Genomic DNA, 19,404 nt, shown 5'->3' with positions numbered 1-19,404 from the left:
GTGATCGCCTGATAACATTCGCTTGTGTTAGTGTTTTCACACCTTCAACATCCAGGGTGAATTTTCGCACCGGAAAACAATGCCGAATGAAATGCGGGGGTTGCAGCCACTTCCCCGGATCGACCCCCTCTTGTCCAGAAGAACGAGGATGATACCGCGCCCAAATAGGATCACGGGCCGTTGCGTATTGGGAATGGCGTGTTGCCCCCAACTACACTAACCTCAATATGCCTCAAGCGATGAGCATCGTAAGATATCTCGGGTTGAGAATTTCTACAATCTAAGTTTTCTGTTTACACAAAACACTACGCAAAATACCGCCAACACAGTCTGCACCACAATTTTTGCTAGTAACTATGGACTCATCATACTCAGGACTCGTGGCCCAAGTCGCGTCTCTCCCTCCACCGCCACAAATACTTCTCTTCGGAGACTCCATTACACAAGGCGCATTCTCACTTCAAATTGAGCTGACAAAACGGTACATGCGTCGCCTCGATGTTCTGAACCGCGGTTTCGGTGGATACAACACCAACTCGGCCTTAACTCTCCTCCCATCATTCTTCTCAGCAGTGGTCCCCTCGAAAACTGTGCCTCGCGTTGCAGTTATGACGGTACACTTTGGCGCCAACGACTCTTGCAGTCCTGGCGAGCCTCAGCACTGTGATCTCGAAACGTTCAAGTCGAATATCAGGCGTATCCTAGACTGGGAGGGTGTGAGGCTTCATGAAACAAAAGTCATTCTTGTTACGCCCTCTCCAGTTGAAGAGTATCGGCTACCACACGACGGAAAGGGCAGGGCAGAAAGAGTAGCCATGTATGCACAAATGATTCGGGATATCGGCGAGAGTGAAAACGTTCCTGTTGTTGACCTTTGGACTGCTATGATGCGTACAACTGGTTGGAAAGAAGGGGACATTCTGCGTGGGTCTTTAAAAACGGTGCCGAGTGTTGAACTGGGGCGGCTTTTCTATGACGGTCTTCATTTGAATCAGGATGGTTATGAAATCTACATACAAGAGCTTTTGCGTGTTTTGGAAGCGGAAGTTCCAGAGTGTAGAGTACTTGAGACTGATGAGTGGTATCCTGAATGGATTAAGTTTCATCCACCGGCAGAGACCAAGGTTGAGACGAATGGCTGCTGACTTGATCAATCTGTGGTATAGAATATTTTGTAATACAAGTCCTTGGTCAACCCCATCTTGCAAAGAAAGCATTAAAGCAAAATACAAACAACAAATTGATTTGGCCGGACCAGCTCCATCTCATTGCTGCTATATATTCAAGTCTACAAAGTATCACAGAATATACTTTACTCGTCACATTCACTGTGGAAGTCAACGTGGGTAATAGCAAATATCCAATGTCTTCATTGAGTGCAAAAGCCATAGATACCTATCTAGCTATCTGTTTCGTTCGCAAAATATCATGGTAGAAGAATAATAATGTTACAAAGAATGTGATGCCTTTCCAAAGGCCAATCAGAACATCGTAAAGAGGGTTAGCTCACGGCCAGTAAATCAGACAGCCTTCGCGCTGATAGTCTTAGCATGGTCAATCACCACATCCTGATACTCCTGCGTGCCATAGAAGATCGCATAAGCATCATATGGATTCGCCCCACTAGGAAGATTAGATGCGAATTGCCAGAAGCTATCATACGCAATTTCAGTGCTCAGGATGGTCTCTTGGTACTCCTTAAGCACAGCAGTGCGATTCGAGGTTGTGCTCTCAACGCCATATTCTTCCATGACAATAGGTTTGCCATACTTGCTTGCCAGTGCTGCGTGGTCACGAATCCACTGATTTCCCCAGGGATAATTGTACCCCCAACCGATGGGATACATATGTACCGTCCCATAGTCAAGTGTAGAGATCTTCAGATTAGCTTCGAAATCGATACCCTCGGAGCAAGAGTATGCGTAACCAAGACTGCTATCATCAGAGCAGAGCCAACCTTCATCGCCCAGCGATACACGATGCTTTGAGTCTAGGGATTTGATGAAGCTGGATATCTCTGTGGCCCATTTGGTAATCACACTGGTGTCGCAGTTCTGGCAGCGAGGTTCATTGCAGAGCTGCCAGGAAAAGATGGCTGGTGAATCCTTGTATCGATTAACGATGAAAGAGACATAATCTTTATAGGCTTCTTGGGCATCGGCATGAGTCCAGAAGGTCTCGTGGGTGCATCCAAAGTAAGCGCAGTAGATGTTGATACCACCCAGGTCATCCCAGTTATTCAGCATCGGAAGTACGAGCTGAATGTTGTGCTTCTCCGCGGCGGCGACAGCAGCGTCGAGACGGGCAATGCCGTTGGTGCCCTTGTTGATAGTGATGGTCTTCTTAGCCGTGTCGAGGAACTGAAAGTACACAGGCTGATCAGTGCCAGTGTTGGTGTTTCCGAAGGCCCAGACGCGCGTGACTTTCAGCCCGCTCTTGGCAATCTGAAACATGGCTTGTTCGACATCGGCGTCTGATGTGAGGTGACTCATCCACCAGGTGTTGGTGCCGGCAAAGTATTGGGATTTTCCATCGATGTTGAATACCGGTGCCTTTGCCTGTCTTGGTTGGATATTGCCAGGCAATGCGGCGGCAAGGGTGGCCAGGCTGAGTGGAATGATTGCTTTCATATTGGAGAGATCAGAAGGCGCAATCACCAAGGATGAAAGAATTGATCTATGGCGGTTCAAGGATGGTATTCACTGGATTGTATTTATATTTCCGATGGAACAGTACAGGATTTACCAACAGGGTACTACGGACACAAGACTCAGGGGATCAAAATAATTGACCGCTTATAGCACAAGGGACGAAATTATCGGGTCAGTTTATGCGGCTTGGCCCAGTCTATCAGGAGGTTTATTTTGGTACCGTAAGTCCAAGGAGATAAACTTTCTACTACCCACTACACAACAGTCGGAGTCGATCCCAAATAAGTATTTCATATTGATCCGAGCCTGAAGAGGGCAATTTTGATGCACATCATCACGGGAGATTTACAGAATGGAGTCGGGTTCAGTACTATGATCCGTTGTTTAAATGGGTTGTTTCACAATTGCGATGTTCCAAAACCGATTGGAGGGAAATGTTGGCCGCCTTGTTCACGTCAATTCCACATGACGCAAAAGCAAGGTTCATCCTCAATTGTTACTTGTCGCTACCTTAGTCCAACCCCGCAACTACCTAACTTGTTCAGGCTCGGTTGAGCTCGACCCGGCATCGCATTTGTCTTGAGACATAAACCAGCTTGTTAAGCACTTATGATTTATTGCTGTCCCTGACTTGTATTGACTTCTGTAGAATTACTTACCCAGTGGTGAGCGATCTGAATATTTAATTAACGCTTGACTAATGTTGATAAAGCTCTCTATTGAAAACTATATGTACATAGAGATGCATATTGAAGATGTTTAAAGAACGCTGTCTCTAATGAACAGTCAAATACTCAATTGAACACATGTCATGGCTTATGGCCTAACCTATAGTGATTGCTGATATATATTATTACTATCAGTTAGATTATATTTATATACATTATACTATTGCTATTCTAGCTAACAGATCTACTTAGTTAGATTACTATCTTAGCTACTATTATGGCAGCCTATATTATCTTTAGCTTATTATTTACTAGCTAAGAGATTAAAAATCCCTTTATTTATAATATTAATAATCTACTGCTTAATATTTTCTATAAATAGATTATAAGCGATCTTAATATTACTGCCTCTTTTAATTAATATGCAGCTGACTAATTCTTACTTGGAGGAACGCCTTTATACCCTGTTAGTTCTAATGTGGGCTATACCTGGATGGATTGCAGTGAGGAAAAGCTTAGAGAGTCAATCAGAAACAAACCTCATGTTCTGTTCAATTGGCGACGCCTAGGCGGTAGTAGGCCTTCTCCTACAGGTGGCCAGACTAAGGAAAGTCACGGAGATATGGTTTGAAATGGATATCCCCAGCATAAGGAATGTACTATAATTAGTTGAGTATCATGAATCGCATTTTGTACACGTAATACTGCTGAACATTATGTCCTATACAACGCCTCTAGCATCTCGTAAGCATAATCCTCTTTTCCAACTTCGCAACTAAGAGACCCATGATCTACATCCCAAGGTATCTGTACTTGACACCTGTTAACAATTCCTTATTCCCTCTTGCCTTGATTATCACGTTCTCACCCGGGACAATATCGATACAATTATCCTCCAGAGTGATACCTGCCACCTCTTCAAGAACCAAGCCTTTAATGGGTTTCTCAACCGAGATGAAATATCCATCAGGTGCTCTCTCAACCTTGACACCTCTGTTAGAGAAGTCAAGATACTTGAGGGGCTGAGGCCAATCGACATCCTGAGAAATACAATGACCATCCCTCAGAATCCTCACCGAAATAACATGAGGTTCATCTTTGGCGTGATCAATCTGCCCCTCCAAAACATCTGTAGTCCCATTAGGAACCAAAGTAATGTTCCTCACAACCTTATCCCTGATATCACTACCAGTCTTGATGGAAACAAAACGAACCTCAACAGTAACTTCAACTGCTTCTTGTTCGCTACTCATAGCCCAAGCACTAAATGAGGATGTTTTTGCTGGTTTGGCATGAACAACGCTCCAATCATGATGTTGTCTCTGAACACCCGCAGCAATGGGTTTCAAAGCTCGACGAATCGCATAGTATGCCGGTTTCTTGAGGAGGAAGTAATCAACAATAGACCAAGAGATAGTAGGCCAACAGTCGTTCATCTGCCAAACGAGAACACCACCGCAACGACGATCATCACCCCATTGGCGACGCCAACTGCGATAAGCAAAAGTCATGGCCTCGCTTTGGCAAAGCTGGGTAAGGTACAAATGAGACTACTTGCAGGTTAGTGGGAGCGGTTTGAGTTTTGCTGGGGTTCTTGCGTACCTCTAGATCCGGAAGGGGACGGAAGTTTTCTACCACATAAGTTGCAATGCGTCGCTCATGGCCATCAGCCTTGTTGTGAAAGTCCATTGTCTGAGACTGTGGAAATCGTTCAGACTCGGTTGTTATGAATTGTTTTATCGTTGATAAATTGGGGAAAGCCTCCATGCCAAACTCGCTGTTGAATCTGCCTCCCAGTGTATCAAAGACCTGGTATTTCTCTTGTGTACCATGCCAAACTACTGGATATCAGCAATGCAAAACGAGAATATGAAAGGATCTGTTACATACCATTCCATTGATGCATATCACCAACAGTCTTGTCCGCAGAATATTTACCATGGGAGAATGGTGACCCAGGCCAGTATATCGCTGCGGGAGACATGTTATTGACCACCTCAGGCAAAAGGTGCTCATAGTAATATCTCGCAGGGAAGTTGGACTTGAGCCAAGAATCAGGATCCGCATCTTCTGGGTCGTAGTCAAGACCGCACGACTCCTGAACTTGGTAATCCTCATTGTTCCCCGCGTAGATGATGATGGACGGGTGATGATGTAGACGTTGAACATTCTGGATTGCTTCTTGGTGCACAGATTTGATGAGAGATGGTCCTACGGGGTAGTTTCCGCAGGCAAACATAAAGTCCTGCCAGACGAGAATGCCCAGCTCATCGCAACAATCGTAGAAAGCGTCCTCTTCATAGATACCGCCGCCCCAAACCCTGAATTATGTCATGTCAGTGACGATAGACGAAGAGGCTACCAGCAATATCTTACCTCGTCATTATCTGATTTCCTTCTACCATGAGTTGAAGCCAATCACGATATTTGGCAGGTGTGATTCGAGGTAGAAAGCTATCCGCTGGAATCCAGCAAGAGCCGCCACAGAAGATGTCGATGTTGTTGACCCGGAAGAAGAACGATTGACCATGAGAATCATGTTTTTGGATAAGTTCGTTTCGGCGGAAACCAGTGTCTTTGCTTCTTTTGTCAAGCTGCTGACCATCAAGAGCGATAGTGGCAGTCACATTGTATAGTGATTGAGGTCCATACCCAGCAGGGAACCAAAGCTTGGGATCATCTACCATGATCGTCAATACTGCGTAAATGCGCCTGGGCTGGGAAATACGTACCAATATGAAAAGGGACCACAAGACGGCTTTCTCTAGACCGGGCTACTGACGTAGTGAAAACAGAGCCTGCCTTCAATGAGATACAAATATCGGCCTTGTCGAATGATCCCTCTACCTCGAGCTCGATAGTACCCTGGATACTTTTGAGATCTTGAGAAATGTTGTACTTGATGAGCATGTCATTGATGGAAGCAGAAAATACCTCAAGACGAACAGGTCTCCAAGGACCAGCAGTCATGAGAAATGGACCCCAGTCCCAACCCTGTCTTTGGTTAGCCAGATATGTCGCTTATCTCGCTTACTTTTCTTACCCAGTGATATTGTGCTTTTCTCACAGCTAGACGAGAAGCCTCACCGTTGAACAGTTCCCATCGATGGTCTGGATACTGCTTTTGCAGTTCTCGGCCTTTGAGTAGGGCACTTTCAAAGTTGATGATAAGCGTGTTGGGTTCCTTGCTTTGGAGATAATTTGTGATGTTGACTCGATGGCTGAGGAACATGTTATCGCTCTCGAGAATGATTTTATCGTTGAGCGAGACTTGAGCAAATGTATCAAGACCTTCAAAGATCAAGTACACAGCAGCACCACCGATTGATGGGGAGTCAAAAACTGTACGGTAGGTCCATGCTGTTTCTCCGACGCATTCGGCATCGAGCTCATTCATGTCAAGAAATGGATCGGAAATTCTACCGTATCAGGCAATCAGTATGTATTATAGCGCAGAGTATTGGAAACGTACAATCCGTTATCCAGGAGGTCTAGATGGGCGACAGTAGGCACCCGAGCCACGGGTTTCCACGAGTCGTCATCATCTATTGTCTTTTTGAAAGACCAATCCTTGTCCAGAAGGGTTCGCTCGGCGGTTACAGGCATAGCCGACGGGTTTTTCAAGATATACCGCATGGTAATTCCAGGTTCCTAGAGACTCAAATTTAACTGTGCGTATATACTCAATTGACAGTTAAGAAGCCCTGGTGTAATATTGCCTAACATCTCATTACTCTGTGTCTTATATTGGGACTACCCAGTAATACACTATTACTAAATAGTCTCGGGCCGGTATTTGTACTATTCCATTTCTGGCTCGGGAACTGAGGACCCTGGCTCTTGGATCGCTAACGGGAAATGTCTACCCGTGACTGTCTTGGACCTAGTTCCGGATCACTTTCTCCTGACTCCTCAGACCATTTTGACAAATTATAATATGAGCTTCAATCAGATGAGGTTGTGTAACCTGTCCACTTGAGAAAAGATTTTTTGATTGTATACGGCACCTTTACCAAGTTCTATTCAGTGACATAAATCTTGTCTGGATCGCTACCGTGCAAGGGTTCGAAGTTCCCCATGATCGCGCCACGTATAAACGTTATTTCACCCAACACAAAGATAAATAACCAGCTTTGAGTACATAAACGATTTCTATCAAATATCTCCACTCAGTTCATCATGATATAAATCGCTCTCTATGTACGGTCGTTGTACAATTTCACTCCTTACTATTTCCATTGTTTTATTTCGACCACTTACCCTGTAGGACGCATTACTGTACTGCCTTTTGCATGTACTTAGATGTTTTCTTACTCCTTATCGTTGTCGTTGAAACCTCAATCAAGTTCTTCTAGCTTTAATCAAATAACCTCTGACAGAGGAGTCTTCCTTCTCATATTTCAACTGTTATTCGCTGTTACCTTGTTTGTTGCCAATATGTTGGAGATGAGCTGACACCATGTCATCAGGTACCGTTCTTATTCCTTTCCTGGAAATGCATATGCCATTGTCTAAAATCCAGTATAATTATTGTTATATTATATCATCATCAATCACATGAATAAGTGTTGCTTGACTTCAGGCCCAGAGTCCTTGTCCGTAGATCCATGTTGTAGATCGTGCTGTTGCCGAGGATAAACAAATGTCGCTAGTCCTCATTGAATCACGGAAAGTCCCGAGCCGGTTCCTTTAGGGCTAGTATTATTTCCCCAGACTCAGTCAATGCGGGGGCAGGAAGAAGCTTTCATCCCTTGGATTGACAAGTATGGGGAACTTCTGCGCGTCTGTGGCATTCATGAGAATGTAGGCACATCAGAATACGCAAGGCCATTCTCCACAGTAAGCTACCTTTGATGGCTAATGGCAAATCTTCTTTGTGCGTGGAATTAGACAAGAGCAAGTGCACAAACGCGTCCACAATGTTTTATACCTGTAGGTCACGCCACCTTTTATCTCAAGCCTATCGACTGATCTCATGTCTCGTAAGTTCAAAGCACTGCGGACGAGCCTAGCTCACGCACATCGAATGAGAAAAGAAGTCTACGCGCATGCGAAGATTGCAAGCGCCGAAAGGTACGCTGCGATGGGCGACAACCTTGCAACAGGTGTGACTATCGTGGGTCACGAGCGGCGTGCGTCTACGTCAAGCCCGTCCGGCGTCCTGTAGTTTCTAAACAGTTAGTGGTCTTATCAAAGAGAAATAATCAGTTTCTAATCCCTGACAGAACACTTGAAGACTTATCCAAAAGTCTCGAGGAACGCGATTCCATTTTAGCTCGCCTTTTTCCAAACCGAGATATATCAGATCTTGTTTCATTATCGGACCAGGAACTTCGTGATATTGTCTTGAACGCTGGTCCTAGTCCTAATGGCACGACCTTGACCTTTCGGTCGGATCATACACCAAACGAATCGATTACTCAAGACTCGCAATGGGATGAAGATCGACGCGAACGTGATCCTTTACCCGCCGAAGCTGATGATGTCAACGCTTTATCCCTTCCGTTAGACCGTCAGGCTTCTTACCTCGGTATATCATCCATCAGGGCGGCTCTTGGAGCAATACTTCAGATGCGACCTCAGCTACGTGCTTCACTCGCATCTCGGCAGGAGTCCTACAATGAAACTTCTTCTTTACGCGATAACGGTATGCAGTGTACTCAGATGGTTCAGTCTCCAACAGAGAATCCTTGCGTTAAGTGGAGTAGAAAGGGACAGGCACTTGTCGATGTATACTTCAAGCGAATACACATAATGACTCCATTGCTTGATGAAACATCCTTTCGGACAACCTACCTCAGTAGTAATCGGCATGACTCGCCTTGGCTTGCACTGCTGAACATGGTACTTGCCATGGGCAGTATTGCAGCTAGCAAGTCAAGTGATCGGGAACACTACAAATACTATACAAATGCTATGCGGCATCTAGATATTAGTGCCTTTGGCAGCAGTCAGATCGAAACGTTACAAGCACTTGCTATCGTCGGAGGTCACTATCTTCACTACATCAATCGACCCAACAGAGGCAATGCTATCTTAGGTGCGGCTTTCCGTATGGCTAGTGCTCTTGGTTTTCATCGCGAGCCATCAGACCAAGACAAAGAAGGTGATCAGCTCCAGGTCGTGGAATTGAGACGCCGTATCTGGTGGTGTTTAGTCTGCTTAGATACGTTAGCCTCCATGACCTTGGGTCGACCATCTTTTGGCCGCTTTTGTCCTTCCATTGATATCCAACCACCAAAGTTCAGCACCGGCGGGCATGGACAGCTGGACTCGGAGCCTGACATGGATATAATGCTACTCGCCGAGAATATTCGCTTTTGCAGGATCGCCACTGAGATTCAGGACAAGCTCACCGTCACTCCTTTTCTCAAACCCTCTGACCGGGATCGATTCGATGATATGTTGATCAGTTGGTTTGACAGTCTTCCATCACTTCTTGGTGACGATCAAGAGTGCGATGAGCTGGTTCACCTTGGTCGATGTACCATGAGGTGGCAATACTGGAACTTACGTATGCTTCTATGTCGACCAGCATTACTGGACGCTGCATCAAAACCTGGCGTGTACTCTCAGCCAGCCGACCAAGATGCCATCGAAAAATGTCAACTGCTTTCCAAGACAGCTATCGAGGATATAGCTCAGAGTTGGAAGAACGATCAGATGTCAGGGTGGAATGCAGTATGGCATCTTTACCAAGCAGTCATGATTCCACTACTGAGTATGGTATGGCAGCCTCAGAACCCTGCAGTTTCGGAATGGAAAAGCCAGATCGAAATGGTGCTTGGGCTATTTGAAAGCATGCGTGATTGGTCTTTGACGGCACGTTGTAGTAAGAGGGTTGTCAGTCAGATCTACGAAACAATCCGTGAGTCAACGCGTAGAAGTGAGAGATCTTTCCCTGATATTAATATGAATCCGAACATGTTCTTAGATCAAGACTTGGATCAATGGGCGGATGTATTGGATGTGGATGATATACTAAATATGCTGTGTCAAGACTGATTTATATAGAACAGTAGTTATTGCGGCGTATATGTAGTGGAGCAAAGCTATATGGCTCAGATAAAAAGATAGTGAAATTGGATTATCAATGAAGGAGTGATTTGATATGGATAGGACTAGCTATTTGAATGGTAACCTTCTAAACATGAGAGACGTATCGTCATTAACTAGCAATCTGGTAAGTTCCATCATGCTGCAGACCAAAGTGCTTGTTGTTGGTAATCGCCGGCAAAGCTTCATACGGCTGAGCACTGTAGACTGGGGACAAAGCAACTGGTGTACTTAGGGATGAGCCATTTGTTCCATTCATTGAGACGTTTGACGAGTCAGACACTGATATGTCGGCAGCTGCAACGCTGAACGTCTTCAACTCGGAAGCTTCGACATGGAGAGGAGCAGCCACATGATTAGGCTGTCCCACTCCTCGCAGTACCGTGACTCGAGTTTTATGGAAAGGGTCAAGGTCCTTCTCATTAACCTCAAAACCGCCGAAGCCGTAAAACTTCCAGCGTAAATGAAGTCTAAGATATTCTTTAATATTATCAAACTTCTCAATTGGATAGTCTCTTATGCAGTCAATTATATAATAAAGAAGTTAAATAGTGAGAGTGACTTAAGCAGTTAAAAGAACTCCTATATCTGCCTAGCCCTTGCAGTTAGTATATAAGTCTTAGGTCTTATATAAATTACCTCTAAAAGTATAAATACTCCTAATAAAATTCTATAGCTTAAAGTAAGTCTTATTCTTATTAGTAGTACTATTAAAATAGAATTTAATAGTATATAACTGCCTACTATATTGTAAGTAGATTGGGTCAAGTTAGGGTAATTAGATAATAGATAGATCTAATTATATATTAAACTCGGTCTCAAGAGAGAAAGACTTTAACTTAAGGAATTTAACCCAAGATCCCTCAGTCTGACTTCTCTTAAGGTAAATTACCTAAAGATCTCCTAGTAACTGCTTGCTAATTAGTTGCAACTTAATCTCTTTATAATACTCTTATATATTAAATTAAATAATTTATATTATAATTTAAAATTAATATATTTACTTTTTAATTTATAATAAATATAAAATAATACTTATTACTTTATACTTTTAATTAATATATATAAAATACTCTTTTAATATTAAATAGAATTTAGCTTATTAGCTATTAATAAGACTTCTTTACTTAAATATACTTAACTTACTCTATTTACTATTAAGAGATATAATACTTTATAACTGCTTAGTAATAATACCTTATATATCTGCTAATATAAACCTAATATAGACTAGTTTATCCCTTAGAAACTACACCTGTTATAATATTATAGCATTTGCATTATATAGACTTATTATACCTAAGGTATTACTTAAGGAACTAGCTGCTGGATTTTATAAGAAGCTCTATACGCTGTAAGGACAGCGTAACACGTTTTAGACTGGACTTACTTAGGCCTCGGATTACACTCCGATCTTGTAGGACTTTACTGAAAAGCTTCTACCTCAAATCGTGTCTAGGATCTCTTAGGTAGACAACAGTTGACAGTGCTGGTTATAGTTACTGAGATATGCAATACTTAGCTGAATGTAATACGATCCAACTGTATTCTCTTTATAGTCGTCCACCTGTCCACAGTACATCATATGGACTTAGTTTTTCAAATTTACTTTTCAAGCTCTAAACCTTGATAGGAATAGCGGGATATAGAATGGCTTGTAGTAGGTTTAATGTAAGAAGAGGTACTACTTCAGAACTTGGCTACTGAAGGTCCAGGAATCACATACTCTGTGCTACTCCACTCATCCACAAAAACATTATGCAGCAAACCCGCATCTGTAGAAGAGTATAGGTCCGTAGCAAACACGCCATCTGGTTGTACAGTACCATGTCCTTTAACAACAAGATTGACGCATTGAGGATACATTTGTGTTGTTCCTTCAGCGCCTCCAGGATGGAGTGCAATAATTTCATGTCTGAGAACATAGCTTCCAGGCGCCAGATTGGCCGGGATAGTTATGTTCCATGTGAAATTTGCATCCCGAAGTTTGTTGTTTGCCCAGTATCCCGGTTGTCCAGGCACCGTTCCTCGTGTCAACTGACCCAGCTCGTCGATCTTAAAAAACTTCAATTTGGCTTTATCGACTGTTGTGCAATCGTTGTTCGAACATCGCGCCATGTAGTCCAACACAGGTCCCCAGTGGGCTTCTGGCCAGTCTGACCAACGAACAGTAATGGTTGTGCCGGCAGTGACGTCTGCGGTCAGATGCCCGTTGGTAGCATTGAGGTGACAAACGATGTCTGGGGAAGACAGGGAGCTCGCGGTGGATATCACGAAACCGTTGTCTTTAGCACCGTTTGACCAGGTGATGCTTTCAGGCTGAGGTCCGTAGGGGACTTTGGTAGGGTCATGACCATAGTAACTTTTGTCATCAATGATGACCTCGGACACATGGCCATGAGATAAGACCAGAGGCGCAAAGACGACAGTGCTGAGGCTGAAGGAACGAGCGGCAGACAAGAGCATTTTGTACAATAGTATGATCTTCAGGATTTATTTTATGTGAAAGGCTAGCAGTGAAGACAGTGTTTCGTACCGTCGATAACTTTTCACTGTTTTATATAGCCTCGAATTGGTTTTAACCAAATAGGCAGAATAGCTAGGAACTGACTATTTCTTTCGGAAGTCTATGTTCCGCAAAACCCACCCTAAGAAAGAGCAACCCCATCGGCGAATCATCTTCCTAATAGCCATTTTGAGAACCAGTACGACTCCAGAAGGTTTCATTGATGTTATGTCGAGCTATTCTGGTTAGTGGAAAAAAGTTATAAATTATTATCATATTAATATAACGTACTTAATAAGCGGCCCGACTGGACAAGCGGCCCGACTAAAAATCCCTCACCTTATATTAACACTATTAAATTATTTAGACTCTTTAAAATAACTTAAAGCTAAATATATAATATACTTTTAATTTAATGTGCTTAATAAGTAAGTAACCTAGATAAGCGAGTAACTTAAAAATCTTAACCTTTAAGCTTAGTATTTAAATAAAAATACTATAAATTACCTAATTAGTTAAAATTATTTACTATATTTATTTCTAGAGGCTAGAATATCCCCTTAATAGGTTCTTATATTATATCTAGTATTCCTATATATATTATAGCGCTAAATACTTAATTTAATTAACCTTTTTTAATTACTATTTTTTAATAATTTTACTATTACTTATATATTAATATTTATCTAATTAATTACTTATAATATATCTTATATAATTATTAGCCCTTTTTTTTATAATTTTATTTTTTTTATTTTTTAATAATAATTTAATATCTTATTTACCTCTTTAAGATTTTAAACTTAATCTCTTAATAAGATAACTTTATATATAACTGCTAATATTACTTTTATATTTAACTTAATAGCCTAAATTATTAACTCTAAAGAGCTACTCTTATATATAATAACTTATCTAATAAGGTATTTAAATTAAAATTAAGCCTCTATTATTATCTTTAGGGTCTTTAAAACCTATTAACTTAATAGTTAATTTACTTCCCTAGGAGGTATTAGGGTTTATAGCTATATATTAAGCTTTAAGATAATAGTTTCTAGGTTAAGAGGATAAAATCTAGCTCCCTTAAAAGCCCCTTAAATATTACTCTCTATAAAGGTAGCTTAAAAATGTAAGAGTACAGGTGGCATGCTGCACTTTCCCAATAGACTAAAAGATCAAGCAGTTATGGCATAATGTGCCATAACTGTGCCACACATCCGTATATAAGGGGCCCAAGCCTTCTGCGAAGGTTCGGCGACTTTAATACCCTTATAAAAAAGCGGCATAAAAGGCTAGGAAGAACTTAATCTTAGAAATATAAGTTATAGAGTATCTAATTAGATATTTTATTTCTTAACTATAAGTATTCTTTAGTATTAAAAAATACCTAATATTAAGAGGCTAAAGTAAATAAGATATATAAGTAAATATATAAAATATAATAATCTTATAATTCTAATAATATCTCTTAAAGTTAATAAAGTAATAACTTTTATAACTATTAAGGATTAAAAGATAATAAAGACTAACTAATTACTTAATTATTAATTAATTAAAGTATTTTAACTATTTAAAATTTAGCTTATTATTTATCTATTTATTTTAATTTATTATAATAACTTAATTATTAGAGAAATTACTTTCTTAATATTAATTTATAAAATAATATTAACTTAAATTAATAATAAATAGTAGGATTAATTAACTTTTAGTATTTATTATTAGAATTATAATAATTTATTTATAATTTCCTAGCTATATTAATTTTAGCCTTTTTTACTTTTTTAAGCTTATAATAACTATCCTAGATTATATAAGGCTTATTATAAAGCTAATTTTATTAAAGTTCTAAATATTATTTAATTAAATATTATATTTTATAATTATATTTTATATAAACTTAAACTAGCTATAAATAATATTTAGATCTTTATATTTAGCTTTTTAATAATTATATCTTTAAAAGATATATATTTTTAGCTTTAATTATTACTTAATAAAGTTATAAGCTTATTATTTATTAATAGGTAATATATTATAATTAGTAAATAGAGAATTAGCTATTTTTTTAATAAAATATAATTATAAAAGAAATCCTTATAAATTTAAATTAAAAATAAATTAAATTATTATTTACTCTTTTAAATTAAATAATTTCTATAAATTTAAAATAAAATTATATTATAATTAAATACTATTATAATAGTATTATAAGGTATAATAATAGATATTATAGATAGTTATTACCTATTAAGTATTTAATTTTAAGTTATTTTAAAAGGCCTAAAAGGTAAAAAGGATTCTAGCTTTATTTAATAATTAAGGTATATTTAGTTATTAAGAAGTATCTAATTAAATAGAAATGTTACAGGATGAGGGATTTTTAGGTTACTTGCTTGTCTAGGTCACTTACTTATTAAGCACGTTATATTAAATTAAATATAGTATCTTATATAACTAAAAGGGAGTCGTAACATAAGACAAACGCATTTATGATATCATTAAGCATGTTCCTGGGGCCTTTCGATTATAAAATCCAACCTGATTCCAAAAATATCTGTTTCCTCAGCAAATAAACCTTCCAGCGATCGATGTCGTGCTATGCAAAAGAGTTGACTTGAACCAAGAAAAACATGACAGATACAACCGAACCAAGCAGGGCTCCGAAACCTGCCACACGCTATGTATTTTTGGCCTACCCTCGCACTGCATCTCATCTTCTTATGCGTATTCTCAACGTGGAGGGACAGGGTGGGCAAACCACTCCGAAAAATGGATATTTCTGGATAACGGCTACTTTCATGCGCAAGGACTTGAACAGTCGTCCAATGCGTGAGTGGTCGACTGAGGAGAGGAAAAGCATCGAAGACTTGGAGCAGCAATGCTTTAATGACCTTCTGAACTATATCAACCTTGAAGAAGCGGAGGGAGACATAGCTATGTTCAAAGAGCATGTCATGCTTCTCAATCACCCTTTCTTCAAGTCTCGATTCATCCACGGGGAAAGTGCTACTATTGGGGAGCCCATGGCGTTGGAGGGCTATCCAGAGGGAATCTCAAGCTCGAGATCAACTTTAAACCAAACTATTCTCTCTGACGACTTTCTCAAAACTTTGAAACCAACATTCCTCATTCGGCATCCAGCTTTATCATTTCCGTCTCTGTTCCGCTCTGTACAGAATGAACAGCATAAACTGTCAATCGAAGAGCTCGGTCCAAGTGAAACATCGCTTTTCTGGCCTAGAAGGGTTCTTGAGTTCTATGAGGAACACCACAGACATGGAGGCCAAGAACCCGTTGTACTGGACGCTGATGATGTGATGACATCTCAGAAGTTAATGTTCAAGTATGCAGAAACTGTAGGACTTGATTCCGACAAGCTATGTTTCTCGTGGGAAAAGGCGTCACAAGAATATATTAGCAGGCAGCCACCAGTAGTCCAGGTTATGTTAAGTTCATTGAACTATAGCGATCAGATCGACCCTGCAAAGGTTGCTGGAAATATTGATATCTCCCAGGAGGCAATCAAGTGGCGGGATGAATTTGGAGATGGATGTAGGAGAAAGCTAGAAAGCTACGTTCGCGCAGCTATGGCTGACTATGAGTACATGAGGTCAAAGAGGCTTGTACTCTAGCGACATACTCTCTGCGCAACTCTTTGTCACACATGGTCAGCTTAGATACGGCCAAATCGCAGTAATGTAGTCATGGATGGATTTGACCAACTATCACTCACACTAGTCTAGAATTTTAACAAAGATTGTAGTAGGCCGTGAGATTGGCAGTATTGGCAAAGTCAGCACCGAGGTGATTCATGTAAAGCGATTGGACAGACGAGGCAAAGGGAGGAGGGGTTCAAATAGAACGACACTCGAGTTTCACGCATGCTAATTGACAACCTGGATCCATACAGGAGTAACGTTACCAACTCGGATGCTTGTAGTGATGAGTCTCCATTGATTAAATGTACGAATGAATGGGGTCGGCTGATAAATGATAACTCAGGTGGTGAGAAGTTGCAGAATATGCTGCAATTGCATGGCGTGCCCAATCACCCCGTCCACCTAAATTAATCTAACTAGGGTGGAAGTAAAATGAATGTTCATTTCTGCGACTTCGGAACACAACACTACCTGTGCACACCTTTCTTTTCCCACTACTATCACGGTCTTCTCTATCAATTGAGACGTTGACTTCTCCTAGCTTCGTTCCTGTTTATGATGTGTTACATTGAATGCTTCACTTGTGCAAAATTTTGAGAGCTTTCCACAAAATGCGTCATTAATGTACCCTTCACATCAGCTTGATCTAAGCCACTCCTACAGGGACCAGGATGAATACTGGGTTCCAGACCACCATCAAATGTCGGCAAATTCCGTTCCAGCTATTAGCCAATAGTAATTCGCTCGCTTACAAGGTAAAAGGTAAGAGCTGGCGGGTACTGTACAACCAAAGTCCTTGAGACCGTACGGTATATCTTACTGGTTTACGTGCACGTTCCCACTGGAATTGATCTCTTGCCGATTAAGGCCTTAAATTCGCGATCCCATCCCCACCAGCACACCTTTGTTAATTCCGTCAGAAATCACAAACTCAATGCTACCACCTATCGAGCTTTGGACGGGTTCTGGAACCCGCCGTAACATAACTTCGGTTCCAACTGCGTGCCTTGTTTGCGTGAGTTTCTGCATATCACTCCTATCCCCTTGTGAACTTTGTCACACGCCTTGGGTGACAATGCTAGGGGACTTAATACTAACTTCTGTCTTTCTTGTAGCGCAGAAGGCACCTCAAATGCGATGGACAATGTCCCTGTTCTCGCTGCATAACAGCTAACTTAGACTGCGCTTATGTCGCTTCCCGTCGCGGATACAATGGCCGTAAACGCATGTCTCGCGCAGCAGCGGAGAAGCCTTTCCTCATCGCTGCCTCCACAGCAATCACGATAGATTCTGCTCCTCCGGTAGCAGGACTGGAGTTTACTTCACACCTTGATCCGTTTATGTTCTCCGGTATCCTTGACAGTCTTTCCGGCGTAAACACAACTCTCCCAGTTGGCACATCTTGTCAAACTGCAGCTTCAACTACTTTGCCTGTCCTTTCCCTGCAGAATCCGCTTGGTGGTATCGACCATCCGAATCCAGGCTTTGGCTTTGAAGTACCCCGGGCACTTCCTCAGCGAGAACGTTACATAGACGCATTCTATCAAAAATTCTTCGCCGCTCATCCTTTCATACTGCCGAAGGAGCCTCTTCTATCTTTAGCTCAGGGAACCTCCGTAGAGCCTCTGATTACAGCTATACGTTGGATCGGTTCACTCTACATCGACAAACACGCCTCTCAGAGCCTTTTAAAAGACGCATTCCGCCTGATAGATGGTAATCATCTCAGGGAAGGCTTTCTAGTGCAGGCTAGGCTGCTTCTTATCATTGGACTAGATGGCATTCGTCAACGAAAAAAGGCCAATAAACTCATGTCAGAAGCCCGGGACATCTCCGTACAAATCGGCATGAACACTAGTTCATTTGCAACTACCCACGGGCAAGGAATTCCAATACTCGAGGAGAGCTGGCGGAGAACGTGGTGGGAGCTGTACGTTGTAGATGCTCTTATGTCGGGTGTGCATTTAACAAACACCTTTGCTTTGTACGAAGTACCTACTGATGTTGGTCCACCTTGCGAAGAAAATCAGTATCGCTCGGGAGTAAGTGGCGTAAAGAAACCTTGTATATACACTATGCTCACTAGATCTAGCAAATACCTCCCTGCATGCACCTTAACGATACAGAAAATATCGGGCTGTTCGATGGTAAACCATTTTCATCGTACACCTATCGAATCCAATGTGCTTGTATCCTGGGTAGGCTCCAAAGAATGCCGACAAATGTCGACTATATCGATAAGCTCCTCGCCAACTGGATGCTTCGCCTACCAGCTTCAAAGTATGCCGCTTTTTACGACGGCGCGCTTGATGAAATGATGTTCCAGGCCATCATGATGTGGCACGCCATATCTATCCTCTTGCACCAGCCTCACTCGCAACTGGATCCGTCCCCAACTTATCACATTAAAGCCTGCGCACCCAACACTCCAGCCATGTCCAGCGACGAGTTCAACCCACATACCAAACGCACGATCCGGGCTGCGGAGGAGCTCAGCAAGCTGATCACTCACCGTGTTACCCTCATTTCACACACTCATTTCTTTGCTTACATGGTGACACTATCATCTACAATCCACCTGAGCAAATGGTCGCTGGCCTTTGTGGCCCCAGATGATGAGGAAATCCGCCAACACATGCGTCAAAGTATCGGGGCTCTCATAAAATACGCTGAGAAGTGGCCGATAGCGCAACACTTGGGATGTCAGGTAAAGGATATTGCGAAGGAGGTCTACATGATGAAAAAGCGACAGTCTCAAGAGTAAGTAGGTTTACTACTTTAAGCAAAAGTGGATGTCAGTATCAGCTTCTAGGTGTAAAAGTACAATACAAAAAATGGCGATTTATCCCGGTTCGAACTCC

The 19,404-nt window shown here is 41.5% G+C and overlaps 7 protein-coding genes across 7 annotated transcripts; 4 read left to right on the top strand and 3 right to left on the bottom strand.

Annotated features, from left to right (window-relative positions):
• Positions 1-227: 227 nt before the first annotated feature.
• Positions 228-1,145, top strand: FGSG_04677 (uncharacterized protein; the record flags this gene model as incomplete). Its single annotated transcript, XM_011322587.1, has 2 exons — positions 228-248; positions 330-1,145. 2 exons carry the CDS (start codon positions 228-230, stop codon positions 1,143-1,145), a joined length of 837 nt encoding a protein of 278 aa, XP_011320889.1.
• A 375-nt stretch (positions 1,146-1,520) lies between these two features.
• On the bottom strand, positions 1,521-2,630 carry FGSG_04678 (uncharacterized protein; the record flags this gene model as incomplete). The annotated part of the gene is made up of 1 exon (XM_011322586.1): positions 1,521-2,630. The coding sequence occupies one exon, from the start codon at positions 2,628-2,630 to the stop codon at positions 1,521-1,523; it is 1,110 nt and encodes a 369-aa protein (XP_011320888.1).
• A 1,480-nt stretch (positions 2,631-4,110) lies between these two features.
• FGSG_04679 (uncharacterized protein) lies at positions 4,111-6,955 on the bottom strand (the record flags this gene model as incomplete). Its single annotated transcript, XM_011322585.1, has 7 exons — positions 4,111-4,848; positions 4,922-5,157; positions 5,210-5,640; positions 5,696-5,999; positions 6,052-6,313; positions 6,363-6,738; positions 6,792-6,955. The coding sequence occupies 7 exons, from the start codon at positions 6,953-6,955 to the stop codon at positions 4,111-4,113; spliced, it is 2,511 nt and encodes an 836-aa protein (XP_011320887.1).
• A 1,086-nt stretch (positions 6,956-8,041) lies between these two features.
• FGSG_04680 (uncharacterized protein) lies at positions 8,042-11,148 on the top strand (the record flags this gene model as incomplete). Its single annotated transcript, XM_011322584.1, has 9 exons — positions 8,042-8,158; positions 8,256-8,301; positions 8,332-8,392; positions 8,545-9,803; positions 9,855-10,187; positions 10,496-10,502; positions 10,673-10,820; positions 11,052-11,057; positions 11,134-11,148. 9 exons carry the CDS (start codon positions 8,042-8,044, stop codon positions 11,146-11,148), a joined length of 1,992 nt encoding a protein of 663 aa, XP_011320886.1.
• A 321-nt stretch (positions 11,149-11,469) lies between these two features.
• Positions 11,470-12,841, bottom strand: FGSG_04681 (uncharacterized protein; the record flags this gene model as incomplete). The annotated part of the gene is made up of 4 exons (XM_011322583.1): positions 11,470-11,481; positions 11,522-11,529; positions 11,766-11,803; positions 12,102-12,841. The coding sequence occupies 4 exons, from the start codon at positions 12,839-12,841 to the stop codon at positions 11,470-11,472; spliced, it is 798 nt and encodes a 265-aa protein (XP_011320885.1).
• Positions 12,842-15,514: 2,673 nt separating this feature from the next.
• FGSG_04682 (uncharacterized protein) lies at positions 15,515-16,516 on the top strand (the record flags this gene model as incomplete). The annotated part of the gene is made up of 1 exon (XM_011322582.1): positions 15,515-16,516. One exon carries the CDS (start codon positions 15,515-15,517, stop codon positions 16,514-16,516), a length of 1,002 nt encoding a protein of 333 aa, XP_011320884.1.
• A 961-nt stretch (positions 16,517-17,477) lies between these two features.
• Positions 17,478-19,307, top strand: FGSG_04683 (uncharacterized protein; the record flags this gene model as incomplete). Its single annotated transcript, XM_011322581.1, has 3 exons — positions 17,478-17,558; positions 17,659-18,585; positions 18,636-19,307. 3 exons carry the CDS (start codon positions 17,478-17,480, stop codon positions 19,305-19,307), a joined length of 1,680 nt encoding a protein of 559 aa, XP_011320883.1.
• Between the last annotated feature and the right edge of the window lie 97 nt (positions 19,308-19,404).

The sequence above is a fragment of the Fusarium graminearum genome, chromosome 2 (genome assembly GCF_000240135.3).
Source record: "Fusarium graminearum PH-1 chromosome 2, whole genome shotgun sequence".
Taxonomy (NCBI): Eukaryota; Fungi; Ascomycota; class Sordariomycetes; order Hypocreales; family Nectriaceae; genus Fusarium; species Fusarium graminearum.
This window is presented reverse-complemented; position numbering and strand designations above follow the sequence as displayed.